General features: G+C 35.9%; 1 protein-coding gene across 7 annotated transcripts in view; it reads right to left on the reverse strand.

Annotated features, from left to right (window-relative positions):
- Window positions 1–2,283: 2,283 nt before the first annotated feature.
- The window catches only part of RET (ret proto-oncogene), a 272,365-nt gene continuing 256,563 nt past the window's right edge, over window positions 2,284–18,085 (reverse strand). For all 7 annotated transcript variants that reach the window (XM_084525425.1, XM_084525427.1, XM_084525428.1 and 4 more), the window contains 8 exons: window positions 16,995–17,102; window positions 15,218–15,432; window positions 14,989–15,111; window positions 13,525–13,595; window positions 9,111–9,248; window positions 6,899–6,998; window positions 5,715–5,862; window positions 2,284–3,800 (listed from right to left, as the gene is read on the reverse strand). In XM_084525425.1, coding sequence (XP_084381551.1) covers window positions 3,643–3,800; window positions 5,715–5,862; window positions 6,899–6,998; window positions 9,111–9,248; window positions 13,525–13,595; window positions 14,989–15,111; window positions 15,218–15,432; window positions 16,995–17,102 — 1,061 coding nt within the window. In that variant the 3' untranslated portion in view covers window positions 2,284–3,642. The remainder of the gene's footprint in view (window positions 3,801–5,714; window positions 5,863–6,898; window positions 6,999–9,110; window positions 9,249–13,524; window positions 13,596–14,988; window positions 15,112–15,217; window positions 15,433–16,994; window positions 17,103–18,085) is intronic.

Consider the following 18,085-nt stretch of genomic DNA (forward strand, 5'->3'; position numbering starts at 1 on the left):
AAATGTATTAAGAATATATCTATCTTAACTGGAAGACACAGGTTGCTGTCCCACAGGATTAAAAATGGAAACAAAAGCAAAACGCAGGTTACATTAACAATTTGTCTTTACTGAAAAACTTTATAAATACTGAAAAATATTTCATTCACTTTCACTTCTGGGTATACATAGAGGTATAGTTGTGCTTACTTGCCTTCTAGTTTATAGTGTAGTACCTACTTTAAAAACTGCTTCTAGATAGAGGAGTTACAGTATTGTGCTAGGGATGGGTAAATCTGCGTTACTGCTTTGTTCATTTTTTTTGATAATCCTTTCATATTTTTGCAAGCACCTACTGGGTTATTTGATTTTAGATTGGCAACTTTTCATGAATAATTTATTCATGAACTTCAGAGGGGTACTTACAAAGCTAGAAGCAACAGACTTGAACAGCTGACCACTTAGATTTTCTAATTATTATTTTAAATACTTTTATACCTCTTTAGAGTTTTTTTGTTTGTTTGTTCCTCACCCCTCTGCCCACCCCACCCCCCTCCAAAAAAAAAAAAAAAAAGATAACTTAAGCAGAAAAGGTCAAACCATTCGTATCATTATGGACAATCTGCACCTTTCTTATGGGGATCACTACCTAGTGCTACCTAGGATTTGGTGCGGCTAAAATTCATCTTATTTGTTTTACCGTACAACTGTAGGTGTAGCTGCAGTGAGAGATAAAGGGCTTTTAGGTAGGCCTATTTTTGAAACAGCATTTCACAATCATAAGTAATTTTAATTTTCTAAAAAAAAATTCCATAGAAATACCCTTTTAAAATATATTGTGAGGCTTGTATTATTCATATAAGATTATATATAAAATCAAGACATAGAAATTTGCTTTTATTTATTTTTGAGAACTACTAAAAAGGGCCATTTTAGTGTACAATAGAGATTTATGCACATTTTGCATGGGAACTCGTAGATAAAACCAAATAATGGCAATATTATGTAATTCAATTCATAGATTTTTAAAAATCTCTATTATATTAAACAGGCATATGTCTGCACATTAAAATATGCAAGCTCACAGTAGATTTTCTGAGAACCATACCCCTGGAAAAGTTTGTAGAATTAATGTTAAAGTAATCTCATGCTGCTAAAATTTTCTTGTGCTGACTACCAGGGCACGTGAGATTCACCCTCTCCTCCACCTGTCACAACATGAAGCAAAGGCCAGGTAAATCACTTAAGCTCTGTTGGTATTTAGAAAAGGCTGGCAGAAACTTCCAGAAATATTCCCTCCAACCTGTAAATTTAGTCACTTGTTTCCTATAAGTTCACATTCCTCAGGGCAGCCAAGTGCCAAAGCATTTCTGGCAATGATGGAAATAATGGTCTGCATATCACTTTTTTCCCCATGTAGGAAGTATATTTACTCTCACGTAACTGGGAACTGAAACAAGATTGTCACCATTCTGACTAATAGAAACACAGAACAGGAAACATTTTAAGGGAAATTTTTACAAAACAATCATTCTGAACCATGTATGTATTTCATATGCAGAATCTGTCAGGTGACATAGGTGGCAGTAATTATTAGTGAACCTTTTCATGGGAATTAATGGTGAAACAACTGTGGCTTATGCTGGAAGTCTAAAATAAAATACGCCATACGCTGTGCATTCACTGGTTATTTCAGTCGCTCTGTCTCACTCACCTACCGTAGAGCAATGTAGCTTCATATCTCCCAGTTGAATACTGTTGCTGGAAATAGCTGATAAAAATAAATTTAATTTAAGGAAGAATTAAAAAATATATATATCTTAGTGCCTTGATTGCTTATGACCAATAAAGAATGCCCATTTGCAGACGTAAAACACCAAAAAAAAATGACAAAAAAAGTTACCAGAAATGCCATTTTTTTTTCCATAATCTCTCAAGAAAAAACAAAAACAACAACAAAAAAAAAAAAAAAAAAAGCCCATATAACGGGCTTGTCAGTGCCATTTATTTTACAAGTATTCATTCTGACAGTGTTCTGAGTTGTGTTGTGCCACTGAAGACCACCATTACATCACAAGTGAACCCCTTTTGTATATATAGCTGTATCAGCTGTATGCAAGCATTACACAACACGGTAATTGTTGGTACAAAGAAAAACTCACTCTGCTTAGAGCTTATCTGATGCAAGGACAGAACAGAAGATCATATCTAAAAGTGAAGTTCTCTAAATTTTAACACAGCACTTTATATCCCACTTTTTGTAACACGAAAATCTGTGTTGGGGTTTTGGCAGTCTGACTCTTGTTTCTGAAATCACAAACTTTAATGGAAACAAAGTTGGTACACAAAACAACATCTGAAAACAGCTAAATTGGATTCTAAGTGACAGGAGTAAGCTTTGGTAGGATTGGATTATTTAGAATAACCATCACAACGTTAACAATGAGTCACTCGGGATTTACATCCCAACATTTGTAGCAAACAAAAGTTATCTTTAACCATATTAGATTACAAATAAAGACAAAAGTAGTGCTGATCATTTACTCTTCCACATAGAACACATGACCCATAGGCAGATAATTTTCCTAAATATCAAGTCAGTGTTGTAAGAACATTTTTGTATTTCACTGTAACAAATTCAGATGACAATTCCTTCGTATGGGTTCATTAAGAGTACTGGACCACTTTTGTTGTGCAAGTGTTGCTTACTCGTAACTTTCAAGATAATAGCTTTATTTGGAACTATGTCATGGCAGTGTCCTGTGCATGGCAGTGCATCCAATTTTGAGCTGAGAGGAGGGCTCCAACCCACTGAACGTGACTGCAAACAAAATCTCTACTTTAATTCAATCTAAGAAAACCTGTACAGTCCAAATTGGACTCATAAAAGGAACTATGATTGTACAAGACTGTACGTTTTAGCATTAAGATGTGTATGATGGAAAGTAAACTGTCAGATGAACACTCTTGATTGCCATCAGTCTATAGAGCATATCTCGTATCAAATTTATCTCCATTGTGCTAAAGGTAAGAGCAGTTAAAACTAATAAAACAAACTCTCTTCTCATTAAGACAATACGATACATTTTACAAGACTTCAAATGTTGAATTTCAAGTCCTCTATTGAGTTACTAAATGTTTGCTTCCAAACCAAGATACAGGCTTCATTAGTGCCAACATCATTGTAACACTTCTCATCTGATAGCAAGCTCAGTAGTTTGGGAGCGTTATTTGCCCCTCGCTTCCATGTATTTGTGCTTCCTGCTTAGATCAAGTGGTCATATGCTAACAGCCATTATAAAAGTAGCAGTTCAAGTACGTTTTCCCATCCAAGAAAGCTGTAGAGTACAGGATGGTTAATCTAAAAACAGTGAGAACGAACTGCAGAGCCATTTGCAGTAACAAGTTGCCAAACGGAACCATATGCAAGTGGCAATCTAAAAAGAAGTACTGAAACTACAACTCTTATCCAGCCTGATATGCTTTCTGAAAGGGGAAATCACCAATTTTAGCCTTCAGCATGAATAACACACTTCAGAAACTACTAATAAAAGAGTTTGCCAATCTAAAAGTTGTTGGTTGTACAAAGAACGAGCCAATGGACTTTCCATTCTTTGCATGTTTTTTCCCCTCATGAGTCCATTACCTTTCGCAAAGAAAATTTTAGCTATCAAACTTGTCCATAAATTTTGCCGCTGAGTGTGAAACCATCCAGTTAGCATATACACTATCATTTGCATATCTTGAAAACACAGAGTTAGTGCCATCGAATCTTGTGAGTGGAACGGGGCTCTCCTCAGGCCAGTTCGGGTATGACATGCCTAAAAATGAAAACAGATAATTTTTTCTGCACTGAAGAACCATAACTTCACGTGCAGACAGTAAGGCCCTTGGCAAAACTCCCTTCAATATTTCAAGCCAGTCCACTGGATTTTGTCCCAAATAATTAATATAAATGACGTTTCACAATTCCTGAAGCATAAATTCAGATGTAGGCAAAATTCTGAAAAAAATAAAGTGCTTTCTTGATAAAAAAAAAAAAAGTGCGCACGCACATGTGCATAATAAAAGCTAATAATTTCTCTTTTGATAAGCCTCCAGCTTTCCATTATTTTATTTTTTAATGTTCTTATAGCAATGCATTGGTTTGCAAGAGGAAGTTCTTGCTGTACTGAAAGTGCTCCAAGAATTAATAAACCTATTTGGGACAGGATCCAAAGTTCATTTCAATCACTGAGAGTTATTTCCACTTTCTTAAATAGGTGTATTTCACCCTTGCCTTGAATTGGTTTTGGGGGACACTCTCATACCCTCACCAGGGATCCCCTGCTTAATTTTATAAAATCCAGGAGCACAACTGTGCAAAGTCCAACAAAGTCCTGAGCACTCTTGCATTGATTCAGCATTTAAGCATGTATTTAAAGCATGTAATTATTTGCATCAAATCCAGTGATGTTTCTCAGTTGAGGCACAGGGGATCACCAAATTGGAAACAGAGTGCTTAGCACCATGCCAAACCAGCTGTGCAAGGAGTCAACTACACCAGGGTCAAGATTTTCAAAAACAGAAATCTTTTGTTGCTTATCATATATTCAGCATCTGCCATCAACCTCAGTGGCAGCTTTTCCTGCTACTGCATTCTTTTTACAATCTGTCCACTGAGCGCCCCAAAGTGAACGTGAGTTGGGGGAACCTATTAAAAAAAATATAGCTAGGGTGTAGATAAAAGTAGACCTAAAGCCAGGTATTAATGGCAACTTTTAAGCTACAAGACCCAACTTTTCAGAAGTCATACTACTTGAAGAATGAAAAAAAATATCTATAATGTTAATAAATGTCTAAAAACATGTAAAATATTTAATCAGGAGACAAAATATAGGAGTTTTGGCAAGAACCGTTTTTACTGTCCATCTCACCATCACAATATGAAAGCATATGTTCTTTTTAAAAACACTTGCTACATCATTCAATCAGGATTTAGTACTGACATTTTTGTAATAAATCAAAGGACGTGAAAACAGCTGAGTACTTTCAAAATGCCTGTTGTTAAGTCACTTTTCAAAGGGCTTTACATGTTGATTTATCCTGTATATAATACTTATATACAGTATTTCTACCTTCTGTATATGATAGTCTGATTTCATTCACATTATATAGACATCTCAGCTTACAGATCCAGAATGCATTAACAGCAGCTGAAATTTAGAAATCCATCTCAATAAAATAAAAATGTTGCAAATGGGTCCTATCATTTAGCTGTGGTAAAAATAATTAAAAAAACATCTATTAAAAGAAGTCTATTGCTTAAATTAGAGGTGCAGATTCTAACATACTTTAAATGTTCCTAGTCCCCCCCCCAACAGGATAGTTGAATTACATACTCATAAGCATTTTGTATTTCCCCTGAGAATACTTCCCTGATCTTTTTTTTTTTTTAATTTTGTTTTACTGTATGATATCTAGTCATTTTACTTATTTTCACATCCTTTTGAAAGCGTTTATTTTAAACACAGCTGCAAAATGACTAAAGGATGTTCTTGATGCAAACTTTGACATTTACCAAAAGAAAAAACAAACAAACAAACAAAAAAATCCAAAAGAAGCTTCCAAGCAAATTTTGATTGGCTTCATTCAGACAAGAAACACTGCAATGGGGTTACAGAGTCTGAGAACAGTGCAGAAGAAAAATCATTTTTTGTGTTGCTAGAATCTAGTAAATGCATGTGAAATTCTACCATAGAGTTTGTTTTCAATCCATGTGGAAGGGAGGGTTCGAGGGAGGGGAGCATTATTACAGTCCACGAGAGGTGTCTCCTCTTCTGAGAGCCCATCATCATAAAGTAAGGAATCAGAAGGGGTGGAAGCCGCAAGATCTAAGTAGTCCTAAGAAGTGAACACACAAAAAGCTGGGTTAAAGTACATAGGAGTGTGTCTGGTTGGGTATTAAGGCTAAACATGCATCTGGTTTCTTTGAATCAAGCAACTACAAACCTCACTGCATTTGTCTTTGGATTGTACTTCTAGCACCAGACTAGGCTCTCCTACTCTGAAGCACCTTTGGAAATGACTGATTTGCCAGCACACTAGACATGCTATGTACATATTAATACTTCCTTTACTTAATTCTGTGTATCAGTAAAACAACCAAGAAGTTGGTTGTACCAGCTGACTTGTTTGACCTTCAGTTTCTGTTATGCCCAGTATCTGTGTATGCTTCATACATATATGCTTGAACGAGAAGGTATTCAGATCTCCTCATCTTTGTACACAAGGTAAACACTATCAAGTTCCCAACTGTCCTAAGAGTCAGTGCATTCACTCTGTTTCTCATTTGAATCTATGGCCTACACCCCAAACCCATCACATAACTAGCAGATTTTAAAAAGAAGTGTGTATGTGCAGGTAGGTGTATATATATATGCATCTTCTACACATGTGCAACTTGGACTTATTTTCAGACCTCAGCATCCATTTTTCCACAAAAGTCTCTACAGGGTTATAATGGTTTTAAAGTAACTCCGAATGGTGAAATCATACAGCTTTCATATCTCTGTTGCTATCATCATATTATTAAATCAGATTCACAGAAATACTGAACTCTTAGTTCTAGGGTTTTTACTCAGGGTTATTCATCCAGCAGTGCAATTTAGGAGTAATCTTTTACAGCAATTTGTTTGTTCACTGAGGAAGCTAGACAAACTAAGGATAAGTCATCTTCTACACAGGTTTGAAATCATCAAAGCCACTACGTGAGGTAATATTGCTTTCAAAAATTGGGATGCATTTGGAAGAAACTGATTAAATGCTTTAAAACTTTTGAAGAGTAATGGTTTTTAAAGAAAAAAAAACCATACCATAAATTCTGTATATTCAGACTCTCATGATTAGAAAAAAAAGAGTTATGCTTGCTCACACTTACCCTACTCTTCACCATCATTTTCTCTAGTTCCTTGCTGATCTCAGCAAATGTTGGTCTTTTATCTGGTTCTTGCTTCCAACAGCGCAACATCAAGTTGTACCTGTGATTCCCCCCAGGTGGAAAAAAAGTATATGTAAGAAGTGGGTCAAATTTCTGTTCAAATAATTTATAGCACTCAAGTTCAACCACACCCTGAAGGCCACAATTTACATCTTTTTTTTTTTTTTTTGGTCATGTTTTCTGTTAAACATTCCCCTGAATTAATGACCGACATTCACAAGAATGGGCTTTTATTTTCCTGAGCCTTTATGAGTTGAAATGATGATGCACTTTGCTGTCCTTGTAGGACTGCAGTCGAAGGTTTCATTATTTCTCAAAGAACCACCTCATGTAGGCAGCATGCCAGATTTCTAAGTGATTTTTTTTTTTTTTTTTTTAAATTTGGCAACAACTTTAAAGAAATTTGTGTATCATCACTGATGTGCGTCTCACAACTTGGAAAACTGCTGTTATGTCAGAGAGTTAAACTTTGCTGCTTATGCATACCTTTGGAGAGAAGATTGGCTTTGCTGTACACAAGAGACTGAAAATAATCCTTACTGTTCTTGCAGAAACACCCCCCTTAAATGTTTACCATCTTCATTTATTTAAATACTGAAAAGTTTCTGTAAACTTTGCTTTGAAGTGAAGTCTTGAGGAAATACTATACCTAAGACAACTTGTATAAACTGATGTTCTTTGACTGCTTTTTATTATTATTTCTTTATTTCCACACCAAACTCTATAGAAGGCAAGTTAAAAGGGAACAGAATTAGTTTTACAGTCAACTGACTATTGGACATATGCTAACTTCTGGACATGTAACTCCCAAACCCTGCGTGCCATTTTTGTTATTCTTCTAGCTCAAGTATTTTCAAGACTAACAGATCTACACCATCACAAAACTGTTCTAACTGAGGAAACAGTTGACTGCAAGAGCTACAGAAAGCTCTTGAAGAACACTGCATTTTCTGCCTCCTCCTAGATTTCTTTTTTACTTGACTGTACGAAGTAGAGAATACAATTGAAGAAAATAGTCCCCAAAGTGAGCTCACAAAGACTGTCAGTAAAATATTCAAAGGAAACAAACAAAAAAAAATCTAAACTAGTCAGAAAACCATGATATGGCTTGAATGGAAACTTAGACACTGTCAAGCTAGCCTAACATAAGAAGCATCAACGCTGTAACACATGTTGAAGGCATAAGGTCTTATTCCCTTCCGAGATGGAACAAACAAAATAATTAGATTATTTTCTGGAGGATATTTACCAGTGAAACTTGTAAACTTCTACCCTGTTCTAGGTTGAGAAGTTCTTAATGTTTTTCTCCATATGCAATATTAAAAAAAAGATAGTTATATTATTTCTACTGTATTTTCTTTTTCATGTGGCCAAAGCATATCCTTCATATTAAAAATCAGTTAAGGTAGACACCATAATGATAACTTTCTGGTAACTTTCTTAAAAACAAAAAACAAACAAACAAACAAAAAAAACAACACAGACAGACCATGACCAGATTTGCAGGCTGAACATAAAATTATGCTTTATCTCCAAGTGCTATGTGAAGAACCAATGAGAGGAGGTATATCACACAGAATTTTAATAAATCAATCAATAAAATATGAATTATCTCCAAACAGAAATTGTAATGGGCTTATCAGGTCACAGAAAAATTATGTAAAGACTTCCAGGTCAGGATACCTTTTCTCCCATGTAATGCCAGGACATTCAGATAATTAATACCAACAACTGTGGATGGAATGTTTTCATTATTTGCTGAAAAGTACTCAAATGTTTTCCTGAATATTTTAGCTAGCACTGATTTATGAAAATCTCCTTCTTACCTCAAAAGTTTTGAATATTCAAACTGATTTCATTGATTGGCAAGTGTTACTGAATAGGCCAGATATTTGGGATGTAGCTGCAAACATTGAGTTGGTAATTCCTTTCCTGTGCTTTACTGTTCATTAATTTCATTACATTCTTTTGAGTACTCCACATTTTGATTATACTTCTGAGATATACAGAAGAACCATTTATGGGGTATTTATTCAAACCTTTATATATATATATATGTGTGTGTGTGTGTGTGTGTGTATGTATACATACACACATATATATAAAATTTAAGAGATGTTTAATGAATCTAATCAAATCAAGAAGTACTTACATTTCTTCACTGCAGTTTTCTGGTCTCTCCATTCTATAGCCTGTTTTTAGGAGGTTAAAGAGTCTTTCAGGAGCAATACCTGGGTAGGGATTGCCTCCCAAAGTTACAATCTCCCACAGCAGAACTCCAAATGACCATCTGAAAAAAAAAAAAAAAAAGAAAAAAGAAAACGAGCTTTTATATACAGTAGTAGGTTTCACGAGCTTGGTGTGGCTTTCACCCAACAGATCTCTTTCTAGTGTTTTAAGAAACCAACCAAATTCAAAATGTTGCTGAGCCAGAGGTGCCACGCAGGGTCATTGTTGTCACCATTTGTAATGAATGTCATCATTCATTACAAAGATTAGGAACCAAGGAAGTAGAAATAAGGGCTGTCCCTCTTTTATCCTTTGACAAAAGCTGTGTCCTGGGAAGTCCCATCTTCAGCAGAAAGTCCTCCCTACACATGGTGTCCCAGCTCAAAGGTTGGTTCTTGTTCTGTGTAGTGCTCCTGGAGATGCTTTTTTCTATTGGCTATCCCCTAATTAGCACTTACAGTCCTAATCACACAACTGTCTAAATTTACAGAAGCTGGCTTAACCAGTTACCAAACTGAAGACAGTTTGCTGTCCTCACTGTGAGGTCGTTTTTCTTTATATGTGCCATGAGTTTATTTCAGTCACAAGCAACACCTTTGATGTCAGCTGCTATGTTTGGCCCATTCACTCATTCAGGACTTAATTTACTACTTGGAGATAATGAAAGAAGAGGAAATAATCTATTGTGGAAATAGCAAATGACTAAAATGTAGTTTAACAGAACAGAAAACAGAAGAAGCTGTTTTCCAAAAATGAACAGAAAAAAGAATGACTTCTTAAACTCATTTTATTGATGAACTCAAAGAAAGAATTTTTTTTTTAGTGGATTGGAAATATTTAGATAAAGTTAGTCCATCTTGGAGGGCAAACTATGAGAAAAGAGGCATAAGTATTTTTTCTTCCCTTAGTGGAAGCCTTATTCTATATACAAAGAAGCTACAAATTACTGGGAATCTGCTCGACTGGGAGAACTTGCCAAAATTTAGATGTTCAAAATGAAGGAAGCCAGCCAACACTGTCTGTTTCACTAAAAGGGGACACTCAATTGGATGCATCTGGAAGCAAAATTGCATACAATTTATGACAAACGTTAGCTTTTGTAGTCTCATTGGGTAATTTCTCTGAAAACTGCACTTTCAAGAAAATTTTGGGAAAGGTTATACATTTAATGGCAAAACAAGGAAAACGTCTAATTCCGTTTGAAAATTCCATCTCAAAATTTTAGGAGCAGAACTCACTTTTTTGTGAGAGGACTACAGTCCAACTGTACTGCTCACATGTTGAAGAAAAATGGTAACCCAAAAAGTACAGCAAAAACAGGCAGAAAATCCAAACTACCAGTTTCACGCAGTCCTGAATAGTTATGCTGCAGCTATTCTCCTTGATGCCATTCATCGAATTAATTTTTAATCACTCTGCACGTTCTTGAAAGCTAATGAATATTTATAACATTTTAATATACTTTATTAATATACCACCTCATACCCTTTTTAAAGTCAATTATACTCTAGCATCAGGTTGTAATACTGTCCATGATTAATTCAAAATAAACTCTAGCGTGGCAGGTTTTATTTTTAAAATCCATCTCCTCTGCTTAAGAGGAATTTTTCAGAATGTGGAAGGTGGAATCACACGACTAATTTCTTAATTAGCTCATGTTGTTTTTTGTAAATGGGCACACTAGAACAGAATGCTGTAGAATGCTGCAATGTTTTCAAATTGTTATACTAATTGAGCAGTATGGGAGGATAAATGTGGTATGAAAGTTTTCCCGCTGCACTGTTTATCAGTGAATAAAAATGTGATCAGAAAAAGCTGGAAAAGAGAAAAAATAATAATGTGAACAGGAAGACAGTAAGCTAGCTTTCCACTGATGTCACCAACCTCTGAATCAAAAAGGGATTTTGTGAATGCTGGCAAGTGGTAGTGCTATTAAGCACTGCTAACCACTAACTACATAGAAAGGCTTTAAAAGGAAAAAGCTGGAAAACAAATACGGAGTATGAGAAAAAATAGCATACTGCAATGGCTGTTGAATTTATTAACTTATGTTCACCTCAGATATAATTGCATCACCACAAAGAATAAGGAATATTATAAAATAATCTTTGCATTGAGTGTGATTATCTAAAACTAAAATCAGTGCTGCAAAGAAGTAATTTATTTATCAGTTTGCTATGCTGTTGGAACGCCAGTCATGGAAACTTGTACTGGAGATGATTTTCTTTGCAGTTCTGTGTCTCTCTCAGAAGGGAATTTGCTAAATTAGGTGCTGCTATAAAATAGTCTTGGATTACTGACATGTATAATGCCATGAATAATGAAGGTGACCTCACCAGTGAGTCAAGTCTGTGTGCAAGTGTGGCAGCTACGTAGACCTTTGGTTTAGTTGCACTGAAGAGGAATTACAAGGCACAATGCATGCTCTGTTAAGAATACCCAGCACATCTCCAAGAAAGCTGCTACATCTGCATAGCAGTGCACAAAGGTAATATCTGGGAAGATCTGGGAAGTTGTCCAGCTACACAGCATCACTAGGCTGCCCTGGGCTCTGAGCTAGCCTGTTTGAGACCAGGCGGGCATCAACTGCAGAATTGTTGTATTACGTGTATGAGAGAGGTGCTCCTGAGCTTAATCACAGCCCATCAGGAAAACAAACAGGGAGAGTTGGGTGGTGAGGCATTGGAACAGGCTGCCCATAGAAGCTGTGGATGCCCCATCCCTGGAAGTGTTCAAGGTCATGTTGGATGGGGCTCTGAGTAACCTGGTCTGGTGAGAGGTGCCCCTGCCCATGGCAGAGGTGTAGGAACTGGAAAAACTTTAATGTCTCATCCAACACAAACCATTCTGAGATTCTATGAATCGATCAATGGCAGTGGATCCAGGAGATCAGTCAACAGTCCACAAAAGGGCAGTTACATGGCAACACAATCTCTTTCTGGCCCTAAACCATAATGCAAATTGGAGAAAACAGAAAAAAAAAAAAAATAACGTATGCTTGGAATTTTTAAAAAGAATTTTTTAATTGTCTGGGAAAGGTCACTGTGAAGAAGCAGGTCAGCACAATCGATACTCTGAGGAGGAAAAAAAGAAATGGGGGGTTGGACCCGATGATCTTTCGAGGTCCCTTCCAACCCCTACAGTTCTGTGATTCTGTGAAATCCAGAAAGAGCTGCAGACAGGCCTTAGTAAAATTTATGTTCTTCTGAGAATTGCACCTACTTTTTTCTTACTCCAAATGAAACAAACAAACAAAAGAAATATTTTGCTAATTCATTTTATAGGGAATTTCCAAGTTAAGAAAAATAATTCATTTCACTAGCACTGTTCTGACCTGCAGAGAGAAGAGTAAAAACTGAATAAAATTATTTTTAAAAGTAAATATCAAAACCTTCTGAAGTGAAATGCCCTTGAGATCAGTATGTTTTATGCCATTTGAGTTTAATGAAAATATTGCTTTAGTCAGATTCTCTTTTAAGGGGTGTTTGGAAGGTATCCAAAATGCCACCTGGCAGAAGATCAGGCATAAGTACTGCTGCTTTTGCAATCCCTTAGAATTTCTTTGGCTTAAATAAATAATACTTGGTTTTACAGTGTCTGCCTGGTGACTAGCCACAACCACTATTCATCCCAGAGAGAAAGGAATGTGAAAGTATATGTTCCTGAGTTAACTGTATAGAAACACTCTTCTGCTGGGCTCCTTCCTCATCAGGCAGTAAAAAACAGCTTTGCTGTGGTAGTTTTGCAACCTACTCATCACATCACAAGTAGAAGCACATCTTCAGAAACTTAGTTTCCCTAACGCTGCAGACAAGCTTGCATCCTGGCACTGGAACCAGACTGTTCCCCTAAGGTGTGAGCTGGCTGTCATTAAAATTAATTGGACATAAAAATTAATTATGTCATCGATTGCAATAGGAGTGAATTCAGACATAACATCACTCCTTTCTTCCCACTCTATCCTGTATCTGCTGGCAGGTGTTATGGACAAGTGATGAACGAGAACTGAGCGCTTTGGTTACAATCATTATCATTAGCAAAGGTTAATGATTTTTGTCTAGATCTTCAAAGGCCATCACCTCACATTTACAGATCCAACCCTTGTTGATTTCAACAGGAATTATGTACCTAAATAGCTCTCAAAATTTTTCCCTCAGATTTAATTCAAGAGCAAAAAAATCAGATATTAGTGCCAGAAAATTGTGCCACCCAGGTTGTGTTCTTTACATCTCTGTCTAAGTGTAACAGCTTTGACTACTACATAGACTATTTTATTTCCTCCTTTATCACCTTAAGCAAATGCATAAAGTGTAAAGAAAGCCAGAATTGAAACTTACACATCGCTTTGTGTTGTATAGATATGATCAAATAGGGATTCTATGGCCATCCATTTAACAGGTATCCGACCCTAGGACGGGGGGGAAAAAAAAAAAAAAAGGCAATTACTGGTCAGAAAATTAAGCTTCCAAGTGGAAAAAACAACTTTTTTTTTTTTTCAGTAACAGATACTCTATTCATATTTTAATATATTCCAATGGACTGAATGATTTAGCATTTAATAGGAAAAAGTGAAGAGAATAATTGTAAGAATTTTTTTTAAATGACTGAATTTCATGTTCATTCCTTCCAAACACTTCAGTAATCTAATTAAGTACAATACTACTTTTTATTTTTTCCCCATATTGTTATCAGCTTGAGCCAGATAAACTCAACTATCCTCTAATAAAATTTCATCCAAAAACATATGGTTTTCAACCGTGAATGTTTTTCTTCTAACAGAAAATACTCCATTGCTTTTAGGAAATGGACAAATGCAGAAATGATGGGAAATGATGATTAAAGAAGAAACCTTTGGTTTCAGAACCATTGCTGGACAATCATAGTCAATTATAGGGTACTAAATTGGGTCTGCAAGTTGCTATTTTCCTTTGTTAGGGACTCACTGTTGAAATCTGAGACATATCCATGCCACTCGGCTTTGAAAAATTTCATAAATGTTTCATAACCTTAGCAATATCAATAACATTAATAAGCCATATATTCTCCTTATTCTCATGAAATTCATATATACATAACAACTGTTTCAGTAAGTTTTAAACATATCCCTTTTCCTTGCTCTCGATAACTCATCTTTTCCCCTTTTCACTATGCAAGAAGACAGATGTTCTGTTAAACTCTATGGTGACAAGTGTATTTGAAGTAAAGAGCAAATATCCATTCAGTACATCAACACCCTACCAAATAAAATGGAACTGCATTTATGTAAATGCATCATTCGTAAAACACCAAGCAACTGGTATGTAAAACACATGCATCATAATACAGCTAATGCATATGGCAAAGACCTTTTTATGTATGATCATGTCTTCCAAAAAGTCTTTTTCTTTCCAACTTATTTTACCTTATAGAACACATTCACACAAACAGCACTACTGGCCTAAAAACAAACAAACACCGAAAGCTAAACTTAAAATTCACAATATTTACACAAATATTTTCGTAAAATTTTAAGTTTAAAAAATATAGGTATATTTACAAATGAGGAGAATGAAGAGAGGAACTAACAGTGACTTAAATATGATAATTTTTACATATATTACTGTCCTGCTAGTTAGGCTTATCATTTTGTTTCATCTTCATTTGTTGTTCTTTTAAATTTAAGAGAATTATTCGTAGTTAATTGTTGTCATTATTTATAAAATTAGCTATTATCTTTTTCTTCTGTGCTTAGGTCCCGCAGTATAAATTCTCTCTCTTGATTAGGCAATAACTCTCACAACTCTTTTTAACATTCACTCTACCTTGCTCCTCTTGACATATGAATCTTCTTCATACACATCACGGGATAGGCCAAAATCAGAAATCTTCATTTTGCGCCCTTCTGCCACCAGTACATTTCTGGCTGCTAAATCACGATGAACAAGCTTTTGAAAGAAACCAACAATAGTGTTTATGCTTCTTGTGGAGGAACAGACTGCTACATATCCATCTGTCACAAGGACATGCTCAGATCACTATTACGTGCTCTACCTTCATTTCCGCAAGGTACTGCATTCCTCGAGATATCTGCCATGCAAATGATATCAGATCTCCCATTGTTAAGGCTCTCTCATCAGGGTTATCCAAATAACTTGAATTTCTGTTACCATCACTACCCACATAGCTTGGTCCCACTTTTCGACTTTCCCTGAGAAAACTGCGCAAGGAGCCATATTTAGCGTATTCCACAATTAAATACAGAGGGCCTGAAAGAAGCACACACATCGATAAGCTTGCAATTAACAGATAACAGTTTTTGATTTTTTTCAAAACAGTCTCTTCTAATCAACATGTTGTTTTCAATAGTTAGTGGTTCCAGAAACCTTTCTTCTTCACATAGAAGGCACTGAGTCAGCCACAGAATTTTTTTCTAGCTTACATCCTCTATGCAAAGTGAGTGAGTTTCAGCCTAAATCAAAGCTAAATTCAGGCTCTAGCCTATTCTCTCACCTGGATAATTTGAGACTGAAAAAATACAACCTTCTTAAAAATCAGACCTGTGAAACAGCCTGAGTTAGAGAAGCTTTAAAAAAGCAACCCAAACCCAAAACTCTTTCCTGTAGTGCATGATGCTGAGCTCACAAATCATCTGCTAATTTCAGTGTTGTATTTAAGGTGCCTTTTCAGAGCACTTAAAAACATTCTGACATTTCAATCCATTAGCTTCTCCTCCCTATTACCCACATGAATAATATCCACTCAGTGTGTTAATGCTAAATACATTTGTCTGCTCTATCAAAACCCTCCCACCCCATACACCAATGAATTAGCTTGATATTTATTAAAAGCCTGTGACTCAGAAGCTGTTCACTTCCTTAGGGATGAAAAGATACATTGTACTGAGAAGAAAAAAATAAAAAAATCCCGCCCCGATGGTTCATTACCTTACCAAAACTCAGTGATGACTCAATCCTGAATTATATTCTCTGTCTACAACTAATAGTGCTATCTGCAACAAAACTGGATGAGCAAAGAAGGCAGGCCTTAGTGCAAGGTTGCCACATATATACTGTAATTTTAGGCTGCAAAAATCACAAACTCTTTAAGGGAGAAGGACCACAATTAGAGACACAAAAGGAAGAGAATGTTGCCATGCATACCCATTTAACATGAACAGAAATTATCCAAACTGATTCCCATGCACATCAGTGAAAATTTGCTCCACTGGAAGTCTTAATACATAGATCTGAAAATTTCTTCCCTCTTAAAATATACCTTTCAATGACTGTGGCTTTTAACAAATATCACAGTAAGAGAAAGACAAGTTTTGTGACAGAACAGGAAAATTGCATGTCAATCTAAACATCAAGCTCTACTTCAACAAAGAGATCTGTAGTTGTTAAAAACAAACAAAAAAACCTCACTCCCTGACTCAGGCCTCAAAGCACTGTTATAGTATGAATAATAGTAAGAACAATGAAAGCTCCATTAAACTTTAAATATAGTCTGTATCTAAAAGGTTTACTGAGCAATAGTAATAGGAAAATACATACTGTTAGGAGGCAACTAGTAGTAGAATGATTAGTTTCCAAATAGCTTCAGAATCAAAATGAGTATAGAAAATACCCTGGGAAAGAATGTTAGTTAAACTGAATTTGCATTTCCTCTTCCCTTCAAAGTTGCTTGTCTTAAATGCCCTCATTTTTGAGTCAGGAGCATATTTAAAAGGTGTGCCATGTTTTTAAGCAGTAGTCCAAACTCAACAATGAAGTGTTGTTTATTTCCTATTTTGAAGTTTTCACCTTAATAACGAGTTTCTAATATTTACCATCTTGACTGCAGGCTCCATGAAGTTTGATGACATGAGGGTGGTTCACCTGTTTCAAAAGGTTGAACTCTGACAGCAGATCTCGCAGCTCGCTCTGGGAAGCATTTTCTGCAGGTGTCCAAAAACATAGTTCTGGTTAGAAAAGCATTATCCGAAAGTTCTCTTCATACCATCTGAATTTTGAGATGCACCATTTATCGTGGAATTATGAATTCTTAGAAAACTCTTTCCCACAGGAGAGAAATGTCCACCGTCGTGCAGTCACTCATATAGCAAATAAGACAGCTGCTGTTCTGACTGGGTGAGCTGCCATCATCACCCCTGTGCCCTGATACAAAGGGCTACACAAAGAGCAGGTCAGCCAGCAATCACAAACAAGAGCCTTCAGTGTCTTGCAGATGCTATGAAATTATGACAGATCTTTTCCTGTGTTCTAAAGCTATTTCTAGGGTGAATCAGACCAAACTAAGAAGCATGTGAAAGCCTTTTTTTTTTTTTGGCTGAGCAAGCAAAAAATACTTGCTCAGTTATCTCCCTACAATTTAATCCTCTTTCTCCAAAACAATTTTTTCAATGCAGCTAAAATTGGCTTATCTACTGGCTTACCATTGTAGCACACATCCAGATTAAGAGTTCAGAAGCTAAATGTACAGGTCAGATTGATTTTACTGGGAGACATATCTGCTCTTTGCCAATGCCAGTGACAGTAGTATGACATTATGTAGCCCCCAGAGATTTCCTTAGGCTTTCAAGCATTTTGTTTTTGCCAAATTCATCTTATAATCTTCCTCTTTGAACATAATGGGGATTGAAGGAGATGTTACTTATAAAGAAACCACAGGTCAGAGCTAAACCTTTGTGTGCCTCATCCTTAATGTCCTTGACACAGAGCATCTCCCTGTATTGTTCCTGTATAGAGCTGTTATCGGGCAACTTACAATTATATACTGGCCCTTACTTTAAGTTAATTAGAAAAAAAAAACAACACACCTCACTTTCTGATTTTTGTTACTATACTGTTTGCTTTTCTGTGAAGGTAGTAAGCACCAAAAGGATACATTTAACATACCCATTTAAAATGTGTGTGCTCA

This window comes from Aythya ferina, assembly GCF_964211825.1.
Source record: "Aythya ferina genome assembly, chromosome: 7".
NCBI lineage: Eukaryota > Metazoa > Chordata > Aves > Anseriformes > Anatidae > Aythya > Aythya ferina.